General features: G+C 48.0%; 1 protein-coding gene across 1 annotated transcript; it reads left to right on the top strand.

The window, feature by feature from the left end:
- The first annotated feature begins 13,446 nt into the window (after positions 1 to 13,446).
- Positions 13,447 to 18,340, top strand: REPIN1 (replication initiator 1). The gene is made up of 3 exons (XM_080932164.1): positions 13,447 to 13,568; positions 14,266 to 14,460; positions 15,634 to 18,340. Exons 2-3 carry the CDS (start codon positions 14,307 to 14,309, stop codon positions 17,292 to 17,294), a joined length of 1,815 nt encoding a protein of 604 aa, XP_080788290.1. The 5' UTR covers positions 13,447 to 13,568; positions 14,266 to 14,306; the 3' UTR covers positions 17,295 to 18,340.
- Positions 18,341 to 18,660: the final 320 nt, after the last annotated feature.

Raw genomic sequence — 18,660 nt, 5'->3', positions numbered from 1 at the left:
GTCTACCCAGCCAGAGTCGACCAGGCCTACACAGCCTTGGACAGAAGCAGCAGACTCCTGGCAGGTCTGAGCCCCCACCCCACCCCCTTATCCTTATTCTGTATTGAAGCTAGCATGCTGCTTCCTGATGTCTACCCAAGCATGGGACATCCTGTGCCATGCAGGTGTATTGTGAATTTAAGCCACTCCACTCAACATCCAGTTTTTCCTAATCTGTTTTAAAAAACATTTCTGATTTACAAGATTATTTTACATTAAATAAATTTCAGTTTGCTATAAACTTGCTTTGGGCTTAACTTTGGTGGCATATTCAGAAGGCTAAATACTTGGAGATATAAATTAGTTTCTACCTCCAAGCTTGTCTCTGTAAATGAATTAATTGTATTTGTAATTAGCATGGTTACAAGGACTGAGTACATTACAGCATTTTGTTATTTATAAAAGGTGACTGATTGTTAACTTTTATGCTAATTATCTTCAATAGTTTTTAATAAAATAGTAACTTTTATAAAATGAGGATTTTATAATTTTATCTCTGTTAAGTTTGAGCCTTTTTTGGTTACAAGTTTTAGACTGATTTTTTTTTTTCTGCTTGAAATTTTACAACTTTTAAAACCACACACATAAAGTTTACAGTTTTCAGTCAGAGCTGAAAAGGTATTACCTTGAATAGGGAAACACCTTTTGGCAAACAAAATCGAGAAAGAGTAGTATTCAGAAAATTACAGTTAGCTTATTTTTTAATAAGTTTCTCTTGAGTAAAAAAAATTTAAATGTCAGGAGACTTAACAATAACAAATAAATTTACTATTTGTTGTAATAGAATTTTCTATGGGGAGACGTTAGGCAGCATTCAGGGACTCTACTCAGTGTGTAGCACGGCCTTTCCATGGCTGAACAGATGGAATTCTGCTCCATGTCTTAGATTTTAGCCTGTACGCCCAGAAAACCTCGACATCTCATATAACCAGTGTCTAATACAGCTGGGAGAAGTGAACGTTTGATGACATTGCCCGTCTTAAATCCTAGCTGTGCTTATTTTAAGTAGGCACAACTGCAACTTTTATTGAGAGGTTTTAGACAGAGGGTCTTTTCTTGTTGTTTTTGTTTTTAATCCACAACCATCCGCAGACGGAAGCAGACAACCTGCAAAACCTAACAAATATTTTTATATCAAGAATATACATATCAGAACCTAGAGGCCACCAAACAAAATTAGGAAAATACAAGCAAGCACATTGAGGCTTGACAAAGCAGAGACGAAGGCAGACAAAGATAAGGCAGAGGAACCTCATGAGCAGAAAATTATTTCAGTTGAGAGAAACAGACTTGAGACATAGTAGAAACAGCTGGCATTCTGGCTCTGGATGTGATTCAAGTGGGAGCTAAGCTCAAGGATGAAAGGGTTAATAAGATGAGCTTGGAGTTTGTGTGTGTGTGTGTGTGTGTGTGTGTGTGTGTGTGTGTGTGTGTGTGTGTGTGTGTGTGTGGCGGGGGACGTGGAGACTTGGACCATTCTTTATTCTATTTTATGAAGTTTTCTAACCCAGGCTAGCAGTGGCCATTGTTCAATGTGTATTGAAGCCAGATTTGAACCAAGAGCCAAACAAATGTGGCTAGTCTGAAGTCTCCCAAAGGCTCTTTTAGATTAGCCTACAAATAGACTAACGATTGTGTCTTTTGGTGCAGACAACTTAGAGCCCATGGTGGGTTCAGAACCAGGCTACCAAATGGGCCAAATCCAGCCACCTGAAGACGTCCTTTGGGTTTTAAATTGACCAAAGAGGCCTGGAAAGTAGGAGAGACATCCCTGTTTTTCTACATTTCCAGGAGCCGAGAGAATGAGGAACCAGTGGAGAGTTCCCAGAACTCTCAGTCAAGCAGTTCTCACAGCCTGTGCAAAGCTCCTGGAACCTTTGACCCAGAGAATCTCAAGATGAGGCAGAGTGGGACTTCTGGAGCCCTCAAAACCCAGCCAGAACCCCTCTGAGTTAGCATCTGTGAATTTCCTTGTCCTGACATTTTGGCCGTGTTGGATTCGTGGTCTGATCTAACAGAGAACTGGCCTTCCACCCGGAGCTCAGACTGTGTCCGAGCAAGATAGAGAAAAGTTAGAGAAGGCTGGAGAAGAGAGTAAGAGATGGGGTGCTGTTCACCACATGGGGGACCACAGCAGATGAGAGCAAGGGCGGTCTGGGGTGCCAGTGGGCCTTGATTGCTCTTCCTGGGTTTTGGCGCCAATTGTTAGACTTCTGAGGCAGCATAAAGACACAGAAGGCGGAAAAGAGATAGAGTCTGACCTCCAACCTACAAGACTGTCTTCGTAAGCACACACAGCAAGGGGTGGTAGCTTCTCTGGGGTCTACCAAGGGAAAAAAGCTGACTAACCTCTTGTGGGGCGGGATGAGGAGCTTGGGAAATGGTTGCAGCCGTGGGGACTACGTGCAGTTCTGCATTCTGTCTTTCTACCTCAAGCAAGAGAGATAGTCCTGTGAGATAGATTATCTCTGCTAACATTCCTTTCTGGACTGACCGAGCAAGATCGTCCATCATCTTGTGGGAATCCTGTTTTATCACTAAGGCACTCTGTCAGCAGGTAAAATGTAAAGCTAGTCATGGGCCACCATCTCATGACAAATAGTGGGACTGTGACAGCAAACTTGGGGAAATACTCAAAGATCTACTGTTACCCTTCCTGAGTGAATTCAGATTGGTCTTCACATCCAAGAATGGTTCCATTCACCCTCCAAGGGTGTGAGGCAGGATATGCCTCAGTAGGAGAGCATCCCACAATGTTGTTTGGAAGTAGAGAAATGTGCCCTTTACATATCTAGGGATCGTGGAGCAGGTGGTGTGCACAAACTAGACGATCACCTCACAGCGAGGACAAGGCAAGCAGACAGGTCACTGGAACCGCCATATGGAGGCACCGTGACCGGCCAGGCCTTCATGCAGCGGCACCGCTATTTTGTGTTTACAGACCTCCAGGGGAGCCCACTGTTGTAGTCATGGCCTCTGAAGACATTACCAAACTGGCAGAGACCCTGGCCAAAACCCAGGTAGCCGGAGGTCAGCTGAGTTTTATGGGCAAGGGTCTCAAACTAAATACTGCAGAAGATGCCATCTGGGAAATCCAGTCTCCTGACCTTAGAGGTGGCTACCTTTTGGAACAAGATTTGCAAAAGGCAAAGAGATCAGTTCCACCCATTGTCCTCAGGACCCCTGGAGTGGAGACCTGAACCACAAGACAGCAAGAAAATCAGAATTTCAAGGTAATTCTTGACTACATAGAAAACTTCAAAGCCTGACTGTGACTTTCTATAAAAATAACAAAAACAGGGCTGGAGAGATGGCTCAGTGGTTAAGAGCACTCACTGTTCTTCTAGAGGTCCTGAGTTCAAATCCCAACAACCACATGATGGCTCATAACCATCTGCAGTGGGGTCTGGTGCCCTCTTCTGGTGTCTGAACACAGCTACAGCGTACTCATACAGAAAATAATAATTTTTTAAATTAAAAAAAAAAGGAAATGAAGTTTTGGTGTAAGTGGATGCATTTTGATAATCCAATATGTATGTGTGTGTGTATATATATACACGTATGTATACACACATATTAGAAACTTTGCAATTACTCTTTTAAGAAAGTGTAACAACTAACAAAAGGAACTTATGTCATTATAAAGTAGCCATTTCATGCTCACTTCATGAGTGAGAAATATTTAAAAAAATCAAAGCGATCAGGATGCAGATGCAAATATTGGATGCACTCAAGATCTACCACCAGATGGAGCTGCTGAGCAGGAACTCTGCCATTAGTCTTCAACTGGGATGTTCTAAAGGTTTTCAAATCTCAGGGCTGTAGACTTTTCTTCCAAACTGACCACAGCCATCGTCACCATAGGCCATAACCCTAATAATGTCTCTTACCTCCGCTCTGACCCAAACTCATGTCATTTGCGGTATTAGTTTTCTGTCCCACAGATGTGTTTGTTAGAGCTGCCATTCTGCACGGTACAGACAAGGGCAGAGATGTCAGCTGGGAGAGGCACTTTGGTAGTTTATTTTTTATCAGTGTGTTCGTGTGTATGCAGGGGGTGGGCACAAATGTACCGTATGCACGTGTGTGTGGAGGGCAGAGACAAACCTTGAGTGTCATTCCAGAGAAACTACTCACCTTGGTTTTGAGTCAGGGTAACTCACGGGCACAGCGCATACCAAGAAGACTAGCTAGGCTGGACATTTTTCAAGTAAAGTCCTTAAAAATATTTTTGGTCATTAGATACACTACATATTATGATACAATGTACTATTCATAAACTGTATATGTGATATTAACCAAAATTAATTTTAGCATGGTATCAGGTGGAGATGATGATGGAAGGTTGTTATATAGTTGTTAAACGCATCCCATTTTTGCTGTTTCAAATAATATAATTTAAAAAAGCTTTCTTAACTGATGCTGAGTTGTGCCTTCTTGTGTCCTAAGAAGGTCAAGGCCAACTGCTTATCTAATGAAGATGAAGTTTCTGGAGCTAACAGAAGATGCATCCAGGTTTGAAACAAACCAGAGGGTGAAGACTGGGGTCAAGGCGACTGTACTGGTGTTCTTTCTGTTGGTGTGATAAAATACAACGACTCAGAAAGAAGAGCTTACTTGTGTAGGTTCTTGAGGAGAGCTCATAATGGTGGAGGAGATGGGGGAGATGGAGGAGGCGTGGTAGCAGAGGCCTCATCAGGGAGCTGAGAATTCACACCTTCAACCAGAAAAGCAAAGCTTTCATTCAAACCCCCCACAGAGACAATTCCTTCAAATCACCTAAATGGTTCTACTGAAGGGGTGTTTGGGCAGGCTGGAGAGGAAGCCCAAGGTTTTAGTTAGTCAACAAGTACAGATGTTTAAACAAACTGCACTTTGGCTACAAAACATGTTGTGATACCTGTGTTCTGCTGAACCCCAAAGCCTCTTCGGTGACAAGACAGATCTTCCTCCCACCTCTGAGCCGGGCCTGGCTTTTAGTAGATATTAAAGCAAGGGCAGATAAGTACACACTGGCTTCCAAATCCAGTTTTAGAAAAGATTATTTATTTATTTTATGTATGTGAGTTGGCTCTCTTCTTCCACCATATGGGTCCCAGGGAGCAAGTTGTCAGGCTTGACAGGAAGTGCCTTTACCCACTGAACCATCTAGACAACGGCATTTTAAAAGCTAACTTAAGAACTGGGTTGCTGGCTTTAGTCCCAGATGTGGCTGATTAAAGACACAGCACGTTTTCTGAGCTTCCCAGTGATTGAGTTCCCTCCTTTTTGGCATCCTTGGCAATTATATCTTTGTCTCTTCTAGAAGCATCCATTCCTGCCAATGGTTTCTCTTCAGACTCTTCATTCATGCTGAATTTTTTAAAAAAGATTTATTTACTTGATATATGAGTATACTGTAGCTGTCCTCAGACACACCAGAAGAGGGCATCAGATCCCATTACAGATAGTTGTGAGCCACCATGTGGTTACTTGGAATTGAACTCAGGACCTCTAGGAGAACACTCAGTGCTTTTAACTGCTGAGCCATGTCTCCAGCCCCCAAATTCATTTTTTTTTAAAATTAAATTGCCTAAGGTATTACTGGTTCCCAGCCAGACATTAATAGAGGTGGGCTAATGCAAAAATAGAGTCTCTTGAAAGGATAACAAAGGATTTTAAAACCAAGCTAAGCACTTTCTCTCTCTCTAGAGAAGCACCTGATGGTGTAATGTTTTCCTGGCAATACCTTGGACTATGTCACAAAGAGGTGTGGAAGTAAATTGCAGAGTGCCTTCCACCAAGTGTGTTCCTGTGTCATGATGTCAGACCCTCTTCAGAGGCAGGGCTTTTCTAAGTGTCCTGCACCCAGTTATTTTGACAGGAGTAATGCTCCCGGTGAGACAGAGGGAAAGGCCCTGATGCAGAGTCTGTCTGAGTCTTTGTCTTGTTAATTACTGCTGCTGTAGGCTGCTTGACTCTTTCTCTCCAAATGGTGACACTAGTTCTCTTGCTCTTAGGCTTCCCTGTTCTGCTTAACACAGGCAGCCAAGGAAGCATATGGGGCAAGTCTGTGTGGTTTCATTAAATTGGTGGAACCATGGGATGGAGCCAATGTTGACATCTTCCTTTAACCACAAGCACCTGGTGGGCAGGTACCTTGAGCCAAAGATACTGCTGGACATTGGTGGAAACAACAAACCAAAATATCTGTCTTCTTATAGCTTATTTTGTGGTGGGGAACAAGAGAGGAGCCTTATAAATGTCTGACTACATCAACAGATGCTATGAAGAACATTATAGCTGAGCCCTGGGCAGAAGGCATGGGAATGGTGTGATGGGCTGAAGAACAGACTTCAAAGGTGACCTTTCCTCAACCTGGGAATTTTACCTGACGTAGAAAAAAAATCACTTTGCAAATGCAAACTATGAGTCGTGACACAAGGAGATCAGGGAGATGGCTCAGGCATAAGAGCATTTGCAGTTCTTGTAGAGTTCAGTTCCCAGCATCCACATTGAGCAACTCACATCTGCCCTCTTCTGGTCTCCATAGGCATTTTGGTGCAGGAGAACTGGTAGACTGACCAGCGCAGATACTTTCCCGGCTCAGACCCAGGAATTTGAATTGGCTCACCCCAATATCCAGCCCATTTATGAACTGCTGGAGTGTGTGAAGAGGTTTGGCCCTACATATCCAAACAAGATCTCCATGACACAGGACAACAACAGGACAGACAAGAGGAGTCCCAGTGAGGATCCAGTATTGATAGAGTAGCAGAAGCCAGAAGCCTCGGACCAGACCAATGAGTCACTGCAATGAACAGTCATGAGCAAGGAAGTGTGGGCAAAAGCCTACACTGTGGGACACACTAGGACACACTACAACTTCCATAACAGAGATTTCTTTCTCTCTGTTTCAGGAGAGGTTGCAAGGGTGGAGGATGGGCATGAGGTGTGGGATTTGGGTTGCATGATGCGAAATTCACAAAGAACTAATAAGATATATATATATAAATATATATATATATATATATTTAAATTAGCCAAATCTGTTACCTAGGAGAGTGCACAAACTGCCACATGTCTGAATGAGTAGTCCTCAGGCAAGAGGACCTGATGTCACCACCTGTCACTGGTACTTCATTCTAAATTCCCCCAGTGACTACAGAAAGCCACATGCACTTCTATTGCCTGTACCCAAAGTGTCTTTGTTTTAAGACAAGGTCCCCTGTAGCTTAGGCTGGTTTGGAATTTACTATCTGGTCAAGGGTGGCCTTGAACTCCTGACCCTCCTGCCTGTATTTCCTCAGTGCTGAGCTTACAGCATGCCACCATCATCTTTATGACTGGAAGTTGGCTTGCCATTTGGAAACCTCAGAAGTTCCCCGCTACCGGGAGCCTGGATGGTCAGTTCAGTTTGCTTTGATGATTACAGTTCCATGGGGGTGACTTTTGTCCTGGCGTACGATGATCACTGTAGGTGATCTTGGAGAAAGGCACCATAGCTTTAAGAAAGAATTAAACATGCCTCAAACAGACAGAAGTTCTCAGTTCCAAGTTTTCTGGGGTGAATGCCTTAACCAAGGGGGAGCCTGGTGTGGGGAGATTTTTTTTTTTTTCCTTTTTGCCCCAGAAAGAATCAAAATGTTGTTTCTGAGTGTTTGCCTGTATTTGTTGCTGTAGTAATTCTGGATTATCTGGGCACACTCACCTGTGCCTTTATACATTGATGCAGGAAAATTCTATACAGCAAAGTGACACTGAGGCTGGACACTTGGCTTTGCAGATGGTGGAAGAGGCTACGAGTCAAGGACAGAGGATACAGATGCAGATGGAACAAGGCACGGAAACAGGTTCTCCCTGGAGGAAGGTGGTTGGCCCATCAGACAACTTGATTTCACTTTGTTATTTTAAAAGGGTAAGTGGGGTTTGTTAAGCCAGCAACCTGGTGACATTTTATTATAGCAGCTCCGAGGAATGTGGTGTGAAGGTGGGACAGGTGAACCAAAATTTGAATCCAGGCAAAACTGAGGCCTGAGAGGAACCACAGGGCATTATCTGGGCAGACAACATAGCAAAGGCTTGTTGGAAGCAATTTGCGACTGGCCAGAGCAGAGTTCAGCAGGTATTCAATGTGCCTGGAAGTGGCTAGTTCTATGAGTTCATGCCATGATTATTGGTTTGGATGCTACTAAAAAATTGCGAGGGAGGGATGGGGATTGGGTTCAGTTGATAGAGTGTTTGCTGTGAATGCACAAAGCCCTGAGTTCAATCCCCAGCATCCTATAGACTCTGTCTGGTGAAATATACCTATAACCCTATCATAAGGAGACAAGCAGGCAGGAGGATAAGTAGTTCAAGGCCATCCCTGGCTCCATAATAAACCTGTGGCCAGTCTTGGTGACATGGAGCCCCATCTGAAGCAAACACACACACATACATGCACACACGCTTCAGCAAGGGAGCCACTTACTACCCTCAGACAGGGATGCAATCTGTCCTGATTCACCTTTTAAAGTGTCAAAATGATTAAGGGAAAGAAACAAGGGGGAAGCTGGAGAGTGGGGCAGTTGCATGGGGTGGGCAGCAGAGCCGCATGGCTGTGGGGCACCCACACATACGCTCTTCCTCTGCAGGAAACCTGAGGTACCTGCTGGCTTCCTTCCTAGCAACAGTATTCTGTTTCTTTTAGCAGAATAGACTCCAGGAACTGGATAGGCAATAGAAAAGTGCCGCAGGGCTGACATCTGATCTCTACCCAAGGCTGGAGTGCCTCTCAGGGCCTTGTCTTTCCCATGCAGTATGCATGGCTTCATGCAGCTACAGCTATTTTTAGAACATTGCAGCTGAGACACTCTGATCTTTTGCACACCGATCATCAAGAGCATTTCCATCTAAGATGCTAACCTTTGGAAAGGCAGGGGCTGATTTATAATATTTGTTCTTTGTTTTGTTTTAGTGCTGAAAACAGAATCTAGGGCCTTATGTGTGCTCAGAAAACTGAGCTAGATCCTCAGCCCTTTTCTTTCTATTGTTTTTTTTTTTTTGTTTTGACAGTCTTGCTTTGCAGCCCAAGCTGGTTTCAAGTCTAAGATCCTCCTGCCTCAGTCTCTTGAGTGTGGATATTATAGATGTGTGCCACCACTCCTAGCCTTTCAGTTCGTTTTCTGTTGTAACGAAATGCCTGCAATTGTGAGACTTATGTGGGAAGAGGTTGACTTTGGCTCAGCATCCTGGAGGCTGGGAAGTTCAGGATGTCACTTCTGGTGACGACCATATAGAATTTCACATTGTGGTGGGCTTCAAGAGGATGTGCAGGCATGCATGGAAGAGAAAGCACAAGAGGTATTCTTGCTTTATGACAACCTGTTTCCATGAGAACCAACCCTGTCCTGTAAGAAAGGCCTTAGCCTCTCTGAAGCTCAGCCATTCTTAAAGTCTCCCATCACAAGACTTCTCCATCTCCTTCCCCCATCTCTCTCCATGCAGGACTTGGCTGTCAGTTAGTGTCTTTTAAAGGGGGTAAACCATCCTCGCTCACACAGGACTTGCTTCATCTGTGTTGGGGCTTCTGTGGAGACTTCCTTTCCTCAACCTCAACAGATCTGTAGTCGGATATGACTCTTATAACACAGTCTGGATTAAGCAGAGGAAATCAGATGCCTGTCCTATTTTGCACAGGCGGGAGCCACTAAGGGGAAAGTCGTCCTCAACAAGGTAGCCTTGGGTTTCATTGCCCATTCAATGTTGCAAAAAACAAGAATGAATTCTAAATTTTATCATCAGTTTTCCACTGTGTGAGAGACCTAACCTGGGACTTGCTGGTAGTCATGCAGCCTCTGAGCAATACCCCAGCCCAAACTGTGACAAGGCAAGGTAAGGGACTTTGAGTCTCTAGGGGTGGCAACTTGTGAAAGGGTGGTCGGGGCCACAAAGGGCAGCAGTAAAGCTTGTTGATGGTTTACTTTGGTACTGCCTCAGGGCATCAAGCTGTCCTCTTTGCTCGCCCTGGTGGTGATCATTTTCTGTCTTCTAACAGGCCAGGGAGGACAGAGGGCCTTGGCCCAGCAGCAATCTTTCTATTGGAAGTTTCCAGTTCTGGTCTCTCCCACTGTTGTCTTTTGTTCACCCGCTGGGATATCCTGAACTGCTGATATCATGACAAGTAGACTGGACTCCCCCTCAAAGACCTATTTCTAAACAGTTCTATTTCTCCTGTGTCCTAGTAACTTTTTCCCACTACCTCTGGTGGGTGGTTGGCTAACGGGGATGTTGAACCCTTATTAAAGAAGGTTGAAAACATTATGCCCATAGTCATGCAACTCAAGATAAAGACCGGGCTCTTCCAGAAGAGACAATAAACCTCCCAGGGCCCTCCAGTGGGTCCTCAGCACAGTCTAGCCCTGTACTACTCCAGTAAACATGTCAAAAGCTGGGACATTCTACATTAGGCTAGGTCACTTGGCCATTTGGCTGGCTGCTGAACTATGTCTTCCTTCCTCTGACGCTGTACAGGGTGAAGCTCCCAACTCCAAGACCTTACATTTCTGAATAGTACAAAGGCTCAGGAATCCTCGCCAAAGTCCTTGCCATTCACTCCCTTGTGGAGTCAAGGCTAGTGTGCTCAGTTTCTTTATTTAGGCCAAAAATAAGGACAGGTAGCATCTAGTGAGTAGAGGGGTTGGGGGAACAGAGTACTTCCTTTAGGAGTGGGGAGAAAAGGAATGCTTTAGGGCAGTGGTTCTCCACCTTCCTAATGCTGTGACCCTTTAATACAGTTCCTCATGTTGTGATGATTCCCAACCATACAGTGATTTCATTGCTATTTCATAAATGTAATTTTATTACTGTTATGAATCACAATGTAAATATCTGATGCACACTGTATTGGATACACAACTCTCAAGGGGCTTGAGACCCACAGATTGAGAAACACTGGCTTAGGGTCTTGTTTAAGAAAGAAGGGCTGGTCACAGATGGGATGAAGTGGTCTCTTTGTGTGTATGGATTCTGCTGGAGGGGCTCTTGCAACAATGCAATAATGGACCGTAGTGACCCAGAGGCATCCGATCTGCACACTCATTAACCAGCACATTTTACATTTCACACTTACTCGGCTGGGCCCAGCTCTGTAGTGCTCTCCCCACAAACAACTGCAGTGGTTAAAGCCGGGTAGTGCTGCTGTGTTCCCATCACCAACCATTCAGCTGTGTGGCCCCTGGGAAACCCCTGAACATCTCCCAGGCTCAGAGTGTAAAATGAGGAGCAGAGGGTCTGTTTCATAGGGATGTTGAGGGGATGAAATGAACTGTATCTGAGAAGAATTTATCACCACACTGGACAGAAAAATCAAGTGCCCCCGATGGTTTAAGCATTTAGAAAACATGCAGGTGAAGCCAGTCGGTCGAACTGCGTTGTGCTGGATGCTCTGAAGAGGCTCCTTTCATATCTGTGGCGAGGGAAGCTCTAAAATCTCGCTGTACTTTATGGAAGCGTGAATGGTCTGTGTGCAGCCCACATATCAAGGACTCCACAGTTAGAGAAACATGACCCACAGAGTGCAGACATGCGCACCTCCACTCTCTCCAAACACAAGCAGGGTTTCCTAATATTGACATGTTCTAAAGTTCATGTGGAAAACAGAGGAGCAATTCCAGATGAGAAACTTGAAAATCAAAACAAGACAGAATCACTGAAGGAACGCTGAAGCCAAAGTGTTAAAACCCACCTTCTGCAGTGAGACTCGGAATATAAAAGAGTAGCTCGGTCTGGGGGGTGGGGGGGACACTTTCCAAACAGGAAGGTGAACACCAGAAAGAAAACGATGGACAAGTTTTAGCACATAAAACCAACATTTTATCACTTCAAAAATTAACATGCTGGGTAAGGTGGGCATGCCTGTAATCCAGTCCCAGGGAGACCGGCAACCGGACTTGGGTATGAGGCCAGTGAAGTCTACATAGTGAGACCTTACCCTCCCCCAAAGAACAATCTTTTGGGGAAAATATTTTCCACATACATGACAAACTAACACCTTTAAGCATGAATCCCAAACAACAAAACCAACTTTCCAGCCTTGAAAGTGAGCAAATAGAAAATCAAGCAAAGAGAAATTCTCAAAAGTTATAGCATAAACCGGTAAAAAAAAAATTACACAAAAGAAACAATTCAGGAAACCAGCAATCCAAGAATTAAATACTAAAACAAATAGTCATTTTAATTAAAATTGGGAAAAATAGCCCATGTTGCCAAGGAAATGGAAGAATGGTCATTTCTCAGGTATAACTAATAAGTCTTGGATGATTGTTTACAAATATATACCTTGTCTTTGACCATCTGTTTCTGCCTCCAAATGTTTGATCCTGGGCATGGTTAATGAGACATTAATCTATAAGGATATAGAAACTATGTGTAATCTATTTGCATATTTACATAACCATTAAAATATATGAAAGAATGTATAAGAGAATAATGACATGGGAGAAAACTTACAATATCTTAAGAGCCAGCATACATTTGCAAGGGATTACCCCAGGCTTCCCCAGTATAAAACACTATTTATAAAACTTGAGAATGTCAAATTACAGAATGTAACTGAATCTAGGAGGCTAATATATGAGAGGGCTAGATGACCCTCTATTTTCTACATATGAGAGATATTTTAAAAGTGTTTTTAAAATAATTGTGCAATTCAAAACTTGTCTCTGTTGAAAGCATGAAAGGACACGAAATTGCACTGGTTTGGAAGCTCTAAGATGGGGTTCTTATGGAAAGCCAAGGCCACCTGCTAGTGGGTGGTGAGTCATCACCACAGGCTTGCACCTGCCTCCACAGACGCCACACTGGCTGCTGTGCGTTTCCAGGCGTAAATGACCCACTTGTGCCAACAGCCACCTGGGCCCAGCCTGCATCTCTAGAGCTCAGGCAACTCCGGATCTTAGTTGTGGGAATAGAGGGCCTTGCAGAATTCACAGTTGTGGGCCATTCATTCTCTGTCCAGATGCGCTCTGTTGCCGTGGTGCTGTGTTGCAGCCACAAGCCAGAGCGGCCTGGGCAAAATCCCAGGCTCGACGCCAGGAAAACCGTTGGCGTCTTGTTTAGTTCTGAGTCTTTAAAAAGCCAGTAAGGGTGGACCAGACGCAGGGACCACAGCCCCGCCACAAGGTGGCCTAGGGGCGAGCATCCTCTGCAGGGGCAGAGGGTTAAGGAACAGAAGCTCTGATCGGTGGCCAAACCGGAGCCGAATGGCTGCCGTGGTGACGGAGCCGGGGGCCCTCCCTGGCTTAGTGCCGGAGCAGGAGAGCAGCGGGGTGACCTGGCCTGCCCCGCCCCCAGGCCGCGGCCGCCTAGCCAGGACTGACCCTCTGCAGCTCCTGTAGTCACGTGGAGCTGGGAACCCGGCGCGTGGGGGGGGGGGAGGTTGGGGACGGGCCTGGCAGTTGTGAACTCGAACCTGCCGCTGTCGCCGCTGCAGGGCGGGGAACCGGCCCCAGAGGCCGGCCTGGTGCTCTATGGATGGGCGCCGCGTCCCTGCAGGGCACACGAGAGAGGTATGGCTCGAGTAGGGGCGCAGGGGCCACCGAGGGCGTGCGGGGGCAGCTCCACCTGTGGGGCGCGTGACCGCGAGTGTGTGCGGCTGTGGGGTTCGCGCGCGCGCGGAATGGGGAGGGGGGAGTGTTGCGGCGCGGGGCGAGCGCACCTGCGCACAGGCTCCGCGGGCTGCGGCGTGCGTGGGACCCAAGATGGCCCACTGGCTGTTCGGAACGGGTCCAGCGAGCCAGCGAATGTGGACGGAGGACACGCACAGATACAAAGGGGGAGTGTGTGGGACTGCTGCCACCCGGGGCTGCCCTAGATATCCAAGGGGATTCTGGCGAGCTCTGAGCACACTGACGCTCTCTGCGTAGACCCTCGGAAAACAGGCCTGGAATTTATGTTGCGAGGAGAGTGGGGGAAGGGGAGCCAGTAGGGATTCCAGAGTTACTGCCTAGGTAGCCCTTTGACCACGGAGAAAGCCTTGCTACAGTTGGAGAATTCTGTGTCCCTGCGAGGTTAGGAGGTGGCCCCCAAAGGCAGCACTGCGCTTCCTTAGTGAAGGATCATATTCCTGCTTTAGTCCAGTGTCCGCTAGGTCATTCGGCCAGGCTGAACCCTGTAGCTTTGAATCTGGGAGGGACTGGGTGATGACACAAACCTGTCCTGGCAGAGCGCAGAGCCTCACACTCGTTTTTTCTCTCCCTTCCCCAGGTAAGGCTGACCTCTCAGCAATTAGAGGTCTGAGCTCTGCCATGGGGATAGGGATGTCTTTATTGCTACAGTTTTCTCTGACATCCGGGGGCTACCGAAGTGTGGGCCGAAGCAGGCGCTGCAGCAGAAGTATCCCCAGGAACATCCCCAGAAGGAGCTGGAAAAACCCTCTCCCTCAGCTCTGCAGTCTTCAGGGTAGAGTTTGGCCTTTCTTGTGCCCTCAAACAAACTCCAGACTCCAGCGCTCGTGTCTCATACTTTGAGGACAGGGACGTACTGGGGAAGGAATCCATTCTCACTTCACGGGGTCGTCCCTGGATTCAGGCGGGGGTGGGGTGAGTGGTTGATGGGGATTGTGGGTCTTGTCTGTAGTCCCCCAAAAGAGAGTAGGTTGTAAAGGAATTCAGGAGGTTGTGCCTGGACAGAGGCCACGAACAGACATGAAAAGTCCCTGGGAAGTCTTACTGCCACCCCTGAACTGACTGTGTGTAGGAGGCTCTCAGGAATCTGGGCTCTCCTGTGGGGTATAGCTGAAGATGGAGCAGTCCTTGGCCCAGTTTGGGCAGGACCAGGCAGGGGACAGAGATTACAATCTCATCTTCCCGCCCCTTTCTTTACCCAGTGATCCCTAACACCCCTAAGAGGTGCTGAGCCAGGGTTCTCCCTCACCCCAGGGGAGGGGCAGCAGTCTGTGGGTGTTCCTTGGATGGAGAAGTGCCCCCCCATGTCCCAATTGCAATTGCTTGGGTGTGGGTGGAGAAGGGCTGGCAGGCAGAATGTGGGTAGTCTGAACAGGTGGTGGCCTGGCGTTAGTCTGTGCTAGTAGAGGCTTAGAGCTGAGCTGGGGAGGCTGAAAGTACCTTCCTCAAGGTTTAGTCAGGTGGTTTTTGAGGAGATCTCTGTACACCTAGGTGTTAATGAGCACACACTGGCCCTGGTGTTTGCAAGATCCTGTCCCCCACTGGTTTGCTGGTGGTTTACAGTGTTACCTCAGGCAAGTCCTACCACCATTTTATGCCTCAGACTTGCTTCATGTGTGAAGTGGGAGCTCAGTTGTGGTAGAAGGAAGTGCCTGCCACACGAAAAGGCTAAGGGGGCGGGAGGGGGTGGGGCGGGAAGATTGCAATAGGTAGGGTACAGTTGGAATATTCAAGAATATTTTCTGTAAGTCCTCCTGACACGAGGTATATTCCATGGGAGAATCAACATGCCTCCCTTCTGGAAGTTTCCAGGGCAATAAAGATACAAAGGTAGTACCTAAAATAAAACAGTGATGGCAGTTGGTAGAGGGAAGCTTTCTCCTTCCTTGGGGTCAGAAGGGAGAAACTGGGCTTAGTTCCTGCAGTGATTGTGCTTTTCCACCCTCAGCAGAGGAAGAACCGATGCTGGAACGGCGCTGCAGGGGCCCCACGGCCATGGGCCCAGCCCAGCCCTGGCTCTTTTCTGGGCCTTCCCAGGAGTCCTCTCAGCCCAACAGAGGGTTGAGGTACCAGGGCAAATCAGTAGCTCAGCCAGGAGGCCAAGTCCCAGGCAAGGTCCATCGTTGTGCTCACTGTCGAAAGCGCTTCCCGGGCTGGGTAGCCCTGTGGCTTCACACTCGGCGGTGCCAGGCCAGGCTGCCTCTGGCCTGCCAGGAGTGCAACCAGCGCTTTCGCCACGCCCCCTTCTTAGCGCTGCATCTTCAGGTTCATGCTTCTGCAGTCCCTGACCTGGGTTTCACCTGCCACTTATGTGGGCAATGCTTCCGAGGCTGGGTGGCCTTGGTTCTGCACCTGCGGGCTCACTCAGCTTCAAAGCGGCCCATCACTTGTCCAGAATGCGACAGACGCTTCTGGCGACAAAAACAGCTTCGAGCTCATCTGCGGAGGTGCCAGCCCCCTGCCCCTGAGGCTCGGCCCTTCATATGTGGCAACTGTGGCCGGAGCTTTGCCCAATGGGACCAGCTGGTTGTTCACAAGCGGGTGCACGTGGCTGAGGCCTTGGAGGAGGCAGCTGCCAAGGCCCTTGGTCCTCGCCCGCGAGGACGTCCTGCAGTGACTGCTCCCAGGCCTGGTGGAGATGCTGTGGACCGCCCCTTTCAGTGTGCCTGCTGCGGCAAGCGCTTCCGCCACAAGCCCAACCTGATCGCCCACCGCCGCGTGCACACTGGCGAGCGACCACACCAGTGCCCAGAGTGCGGGAAGCGGTTCACCAATAAGCCCTACCTGACCTCGCACCGGCGCATACATACGGGCGAGAAGCCCTACCCATGCACCGAATGCGGCCGCCGCTTCCGCCACAAACCCAACCTGTTGTCACATAGCAAAATCCATAGGCGCTCAGAGGTATCAGCACAGGCTATCCCCCACACCGGGAGCCACCAGATTGCAGCGGAGCCTATGGTACAACCTACACTTGGGGTGCCCCTGGGCTCCCCGCGGACCCCGGCTGAGGCACCTGCACTCCTGCATAGCTGCACCGACTGCGGCCGCAGCTTCCGCCTGGAGCGCTTCCTGCGTTTACACCAGCGTCAGCACACAGGCGAGAGGCCCTTCGTCTGCACAGAGTGTGGAAAGAACTTCGGCAAGAAGACGCACCTGGTGGCACATTCACGCGTGCACTCAGGCGAGCGGCCCTTCGCCTGCGAGGAGTGTGGTCGCCGGTTCTCACAGGGCAGCCACCTGGCAGCCCACCGCCGCGACCATGCACCGGAGAGGCCCTTCGTGTGCCCGGACTGCGGCAAGGCTTTCCGCCACAAGCCCTACCTGGCTGCGCACCGACGCATCCACACAGGAGAGAAGCCCTACGTGTGTCCCGACTGTGGCAAAGCTTTCAGTCAGAAGTCCAACCTGGTGTCCCACCGGCGCATCCACACAGGTGAGCGGCCCTATGCCTGCCCCGACTGTGATCGCAGCTTCAGTCAGAAGTCCAACCTTATCACACACCGGAAGAGCCACATCCGGGATGGCGCCTTCTGCTGTGCCATCTGTGGCCAGACCTTTGACGATGAGGACCGACTCTTGATGCACCAGAAGAAGCACGATGCCTGAGAGGGGCTGTAAGCTTAGGGAGACAGGCCTGGATGTCCTTGGCAGCTGTGTTAGTGGCCCGGGTGGGTACCTAGACTGACATTGCTAGTGGGATAGAGGAGACAGTGATCCGGGTTCTGTTTAGGAATGGATTTTCCCCCAGGTGTCCAGGGAACCCATTTTAGAATGAGGGGACCTGGCTTTGAGCCACTTGGCCCCCAGCTGGTTTTCCTAAGGGTCAACTCACTGACCTGTACCCTGGAAAATAGCAATAGCAGCCCCATCTACCCTTTGCGTCCTCAACTAGCCACCAGTGGGAAGGGAGTCAGCCACTCCATCCTCTGGTGTTAACGCCTTAATGTCCCCAGTCTTTACTGAGTTACTTCAGGTCATTTTTTGTTGTTTGTGTTTTTGGAAGTAGGTATGGTATAGTAGTTAGTGAATGAATCCTGGGGCAGGGAAAATGGACTGGCTGGCTGCACCTTGGTAAACCTGCTGGCTTGTTAGGCAGCAGCAGAGGTGAAGCTGAGCTGTTTCTTTTCTTTCTTTTTCTTTTTTTACCAGAACCCTTCTGCAATGCCTCCTACATAGGTACCCAGATGTGTAGAGACTCATCCATGGTTAGCAATTCCATCTATTTCTTGCACATTATCCTCCCAGGACATTGATTTACTCCTTCACCTGCTTGGCTTTTTTATATGCCCGCTCTCCCCCAAGTAAAGGTCTTCCTGGTGGTTTTGCTTAAACCCCTGACTCTCCCCAACTCTTTTCAAAGCTTCAGGGGTTACATGAAAGACTAGCTGGGGGTTTGGCTGCAGGGAAGGTCCTGGTTTCCAGGGTGTGGATGCCAGCTTCCACCCACGCACCTGGGTGCTGGGTACTGTTACCTCCAGAAGGCACTGCTTCTATCGTAGGCTGAGTCTAATTGTTAGAAATTCTTATAATGATTGGATCCTGCTTTCCTATGACTTCTGCCTACTGGGTCTTGTTTTGTTCCTCGGATTGAAACAGAACAACCATTTACCCCCCTTTACAAACTAGAGAATAAAGATTTGGTTTTAGCACTAGTGGCTGGTGGTGTTCTTATCTGTGAGAGCTGTGGTGATGGGGGAGGAAACAGCACTGTTTCCTGAAAAGGAGTCAGGCCATGGGGCTTGGAAAGCAGCTAAGTTCCTCTATGCTCCCCTCCCGCCCTTGCTGCAGGCAGAGGTGGGTAGACCCAGGCTCAAGCAAAAGCACCAGAGAGCAAGGATGCTTACTTTGGAACCAAGGTCTTGTAATATTAGACCCAGGATGGTCATTGTTTTTCTTACCACTTCAGCCTTCGTGTCACATCTTGAGAGCCTCCTTTGAAGGGCAGTGGACCTTACATGCTTTTACTTTGGTT

The sequence above is a fragment of the Micromys minutus genome (genome assembly GCF_963924665.1).
Source record: "Micromys minutus genome assembly, chromosome: 18".
Classification (NCBI taxonomy): domain Eukaryota; kingdom Metazoa; phylum Chordata; class Mammalia; order Rodentia; family Muridae; genus Micromys; species Micromys minutus.
Note: the sequence above shows the minus strand (reverse complement) of the source record. Positions and strands in the feature narration are given on the sequence as shown.